General features: G+C 34.9%; 1 protein-coding gene across 1 annotated transcript in view; it reads right to left on the reverse strand.

Annotated features, from left to right (window-relative positions):
* LOC105359330 (Myosin heavy chain-like) overlaps nt 1–4,661 on the reverse strand; it is a 94,263-nt gene extending 89,602 nt beyond the window's left edge. The window contains exons 1-4 of the mRNA XM_011495900.1: nt 4,506–4,661; nt 3,929–4,105; nt 2,619–2,972; nt 414–997 (exon numbers count right to left, since the gene is read on the reverse strand). Of these exons, the coding sequence (XP_011494202.1) occupies nt 414–997; nt 2,619–2,972; nt 3,929–3,976 (986 nt within the window). The 5' untranslated portion in view covers nt 3,977–4,105; nt 4,506–4,661. The remainder of the gene's footprint in view (nt 1–413; nt 998–2,618; nt 2,973–3,928; nt 4,106–4,505) is intronic.
* Between the last annotated feature and the right edge of the window lie 6 nt (nt 4,662–4,667).

The following is a 4,667-nucleotide window of genomic DNA, read 5'->3' on the forward strand; positions in this document are numbered from 1 at the left end:
CATGCCCCTACAACTATAAGCAAAATATACAGTTTTAAACCGTCGTTAATAATATTCAAGATCATATAAAAATATTATTTAATAGAATTGAAAAAATTCTTCCAAATACTCGATAATTTCCATTGCAAAGAGAAGTTGATTTTTTTTTATAAATTAATTATTTCATGTAATATCGATAAACTTACCTAAAATCGAAATTATAAAATTTACTTAAATCACAATTTACTTAAGCTCTTATTTAAATACGTAAAAGCCTTTGCTGTAATATATAACTATTCCTACACGTTCATATTTCGATAAAAAAAAAATAAGATAATAACGATAATAAAGATAATAAATAAGATAATAAAATAATAATAATAATAGATAGAAGAAAAAAATTGAATGTTAATTAAGAAAAAAGGCAGAATCACTTGTTGACTAGAGCAGCTATACAATGAAAAACCTCCGAGTATAATCCCACGAGCAAACCCTCAAGTGCGTCAAGACCGGTGAGGTCCTTGCTTTGGTCGGTTGGACTGGGTGTCCTAAGGGCGGGCCTGGGCGTGCTGGGCGTCCCAACGACTGCACCATTCGCTGAGAAAACGAGTCGACTGAGCTCCTCGACGCTTGTCCCGAGAAGCGTTGCTGCTTTCTCGGCGCACTCGACTCGAGCGAATTGCCAGCGACTCTGGGAGCTCGTACCAGCCTTCACGGCACCCGCGCAGCTCAGATGGTAGATACCCGCCAGAACGATCCAAATGGCCTTCTCCTCAGCCTCGGTGACACCGAGGATGCGGAATGCTGCGACAATGCGATTGAACTCAACCTGCGCGCGTTGTTTGTCCTCGTGCTTTTGCAATGGGGTGATGAATGGATTGTTCTCGGCGACGAGATTCGTCAGATGGAGTTCCTTGCGGAGAGTGCCTTCGGCGCCGGCAAGCAGACGATAAATCGCGTGGAAACTCGGGTCACCGCTAGAGCGTCGGCCAACTCGGGACTTCTCCAACAGCAGGACCTGGTGTCAAAATGTCATATTGGCATATAAGAATTCAAACGATTCACATGCTATGACTAAATTATTTCGATTAAGGGTTCTTGATTATTAAACTCGATTATGATAATTTTTAGGCATTAAGATTATTGTATTTTTATGAGGAGAAAATTTTCTTATTTATTGCACGGAGAAATCTTTTATTCCATAATATATGGGTATAATATTTTTTCAAATTTTAAAGAAAATTATTTGAATATTAACTTGAAATAATAACAGTTTGTATGAGTTCATATATTTTTACACATAAATCGACAAAATATATATACTACGATTTAATTAATTTTAATAACTAGTAGTGCAACTATTTGCTAACTACTTTTCTATGAAATTTAACTATAAAATTTAGTAACTGCAATCTTTAAATTACCGTCTTCAAAGTTTCCTTATGCATTTCATATTTTTCATATTATTCATAGAATTTATGTGCAATATTTATGTTTTCTGAAAGGGTTTTGCAATAAAAATTAATTTAATTATCCGTAACTGCGTGAGAAATTTATTCGAAGGAGAAATAAATTAATGTTAAAAAAATACTAGTTGTAAAAAGAATTAAAATTACGATGAAGATTTGTATTAAATTAAATTTATATTAAACTGAATGAAAATCATTTAATGATTGAATAACCTAGAACAAAGAATTTTCTATATTAAAAAAAGATCTCTGTTTTACCGGCATTACATTTACGGTGCAAATGTCGTTTCAATCGTTTTTTTTACAAGTTTTTTTGTACAAGTTTTTCAGATCGTTAATGTAATTTGCGTTTATAATTACATAAAATTGAAAATTAAAATTAATTTTTAGATAATTTATAAATTTTAAAATATTATAACAAGTTTAATTTATAATTGGTTAAAGCAATTGTTAATTTTAAATAATTATAAATAAATGCATGTATTTAATAAAGACTGTGTTAATTCATGTCCCATGGCATATATTTCATTATATAAAAATAAAGCCTAACAATTAAATTAGTTAAAAATTATGGAATAAACTTATTAAATGACAATTAATATTATTATCATACAGCGCACAAACATAGTTTTCAAATTCACCGTAATATCACAATATTGTGAATAATTACAAATGAAAAGTTATTAAACAATCGTATATTTTAGTAGTTAAATACTTCATAATTTAATGAAATATAATAGATTGCAATGACCGCTGAATATAAGCCACAAACATAATCCTGTTCTCATTGGCTAACCTAAAATTACATTTGTAAAATAAATTGTACCGGATGCTTTTTAACCTTATAGCATTCGAATATGTTTATCGCGTATTGACTTGAAATCCATAAAGACAGTTATTTACAGCATCGAATAGTCAGAAAGTTTCAATTCCTAGTTTGAAGTTAATCGTTTTCACGTCATTGAATAACGTTGAAGTTTCAAAGGTTTTCACATACCTATAAAAGCGTCATATTTACATAAATAATCTGAAATTCTTCAAATCCAACACAGATATCAAGGGGCTCATTATACACGCAACAAGCATTAACAACAATTTGCATAAACGTATAACGTAAACTCGATATCGCCAACCAGTAAAATGGAACACCGCCGTCAATGGCATATATACCTGTAGAGATGCCGAGGCAATCTGTCCGGATTGATCAAAGTCCAAGCTAAAGAGCTGCGTGAATCGCGTAGCATTCATATTCATGTGGGTGCGACTGTTGCCGAAGGCCTCAAGGACTGTGAAGAGGGCATTGAGTTTCTCGATGGTGAGGATCTTGTTAACGGTGCCGGCAGCGAGTACAAGATAATGTAACGCGTGCTTGAAATTCGTGGTTTTTCCACTACCGCTACGCCCTAGAAAGACAAGAGAGTGATCCCTGCGACTGGCTAGCATTCCCCTGTAGGCAGATTGCGCCATTGCGTAGATGTGCGGTGGCATGTCCTCGCTCTTGCATCCCTTAAACATCTGCATCACCTGAGAAGAGAAAGTCCCGTGCTTTAGTCTTGTCGATCGACAGAGTGGATTATCCGGCTAGGAGCAGGGCAGGTGGATATAATGGTAATAAGAAATAAAGTTTTGTAAGTTGATTATAGCAATTTCCCATTGCGATAAGTCAAAATCAAGCGAAACAAAATCGAGATATCGAAAGTGGTTCAGTCAACAACATTTTTATGAAGTATAACGAGTTCAACTTAATAAAAAAATAGCCTAAGCAACAAGCACGGCTGCATTTTCATGCTTAAATTTCAGTTATTGAATAGACACACGAGTAAATTGCGTCATTTATAAAAGTTTCTATTATTATTATTATTATTATTATTATTATTATTATTATTATTATTATCATTATCATTATCATTATTGTTCTTTATGAAAATTGTGAAAATTGAAGAATGCCTGAGCGACTCGATTTTGATGCGCAGAATCATTTTATTGGAAATTTTCAAATAACAAAAATCACTTAATATGTATATTAGTGACGGATAGCTTAACATTATCGTTTCAATAATCATTACAACTCGTAGATTTAGTTACACTGCACCGCCATTAAACACACTTTAATAATCTATTAGAACAGACAGAGTAAAATGCACAATTAACGATTAAGAAAAACTCTGAGAGATTTCATAACTTATTGGCTCATTACGTGTGTCGATATTGTTATTATGAAATTAAAAAAAAAGAAAAAAAAGAAGTTATTATTTCGTAATACATGCTCATGGACCTTAAAGCCAGAATTATGAATGCAATTGACACAATTGGACCATAATTCGACTAATTATAATTATTAAGGACGCCACGAAAATGACTTAATAATATCTCGGAGAACGCTTTGAGAGCCGCGAGCCGCAAGCCGTGAGTCGAATGGACAGATGCTTTATTATTATTAATCCTTTATGGAAAATCGTATCACTAAGCGCCTGTCTCACCTTCTCCGAGTAAATGGCAAAAGGCGCAGCCGGATTGATGACGATCATACTGTCGCCAGCGTATGTATGAATAAGATTACTGGCATAGCGCTGTCTCAATGTATGCAACACCGATGACTCGTTGAGGAATCGCAGCTGCGACAGGTCCTCCGCTCTGTCGAATTGCGGTGGATTTGCCTGTGGAAATTTCACATCGATTCAATTTTTATATCAATTTCGTTATTATCTTGGTATTTCGTATAGTCAAAAGGTCAAAATTTATATCTACATTAAGGATAATCCATATAAAAATGCTTTAAATTCAAGTAAATTGCCTGTGTATATAAACTCATGGCACTCTCTTCACCTCGGAGGCCCGCCCACGCGTACATACATCGGTACATAAAAACTTTGAAATATTCTATATTACGCGTCCGATACGTTGTATCGAATATTTTTAACGCGGACGTCGTTCCTTCAAATCGCCAAACAAACGAAGCCAATAATTCTAATCTTATGTAGGGCTTTGTGTTCCCATACTTAAATTTCGTCAGACATCGGCGAGTCGGTCGATGAAAATAATAAAAAGTCCACCCACCTTCTCGACATCTTCTTCGTCGACTAGCAGTTCCTCGCCAGAATTGAAGAGCCTGATGCGCAACTTGCCGGTGTCGGGATCGGCGGATCCGCATCTCGAGGCTGGTGTGAAACCCCCACGGTGCAAAAGCCAAATCCTTTCCGATGCCAGCCACGCCTGCTC

The sequence above is a fragment of the Ceratosolen solmsi genome, unplaced genomic scaffold, assembly GCF_000503995.2.
Source record: "Ceratosolen solmsi marchali unplaced genomic scaffold, CerSol_1.0 scaffold11, whole genome shotgun sequence".
Taxonomy (NCBI): domain Eukaryota; kingdom Metazoa; phylum Arthropoda; class Insecta; order Hymenoptera; family Agaonidae; genus Ceratosolen; species Ceratosolen solmsi.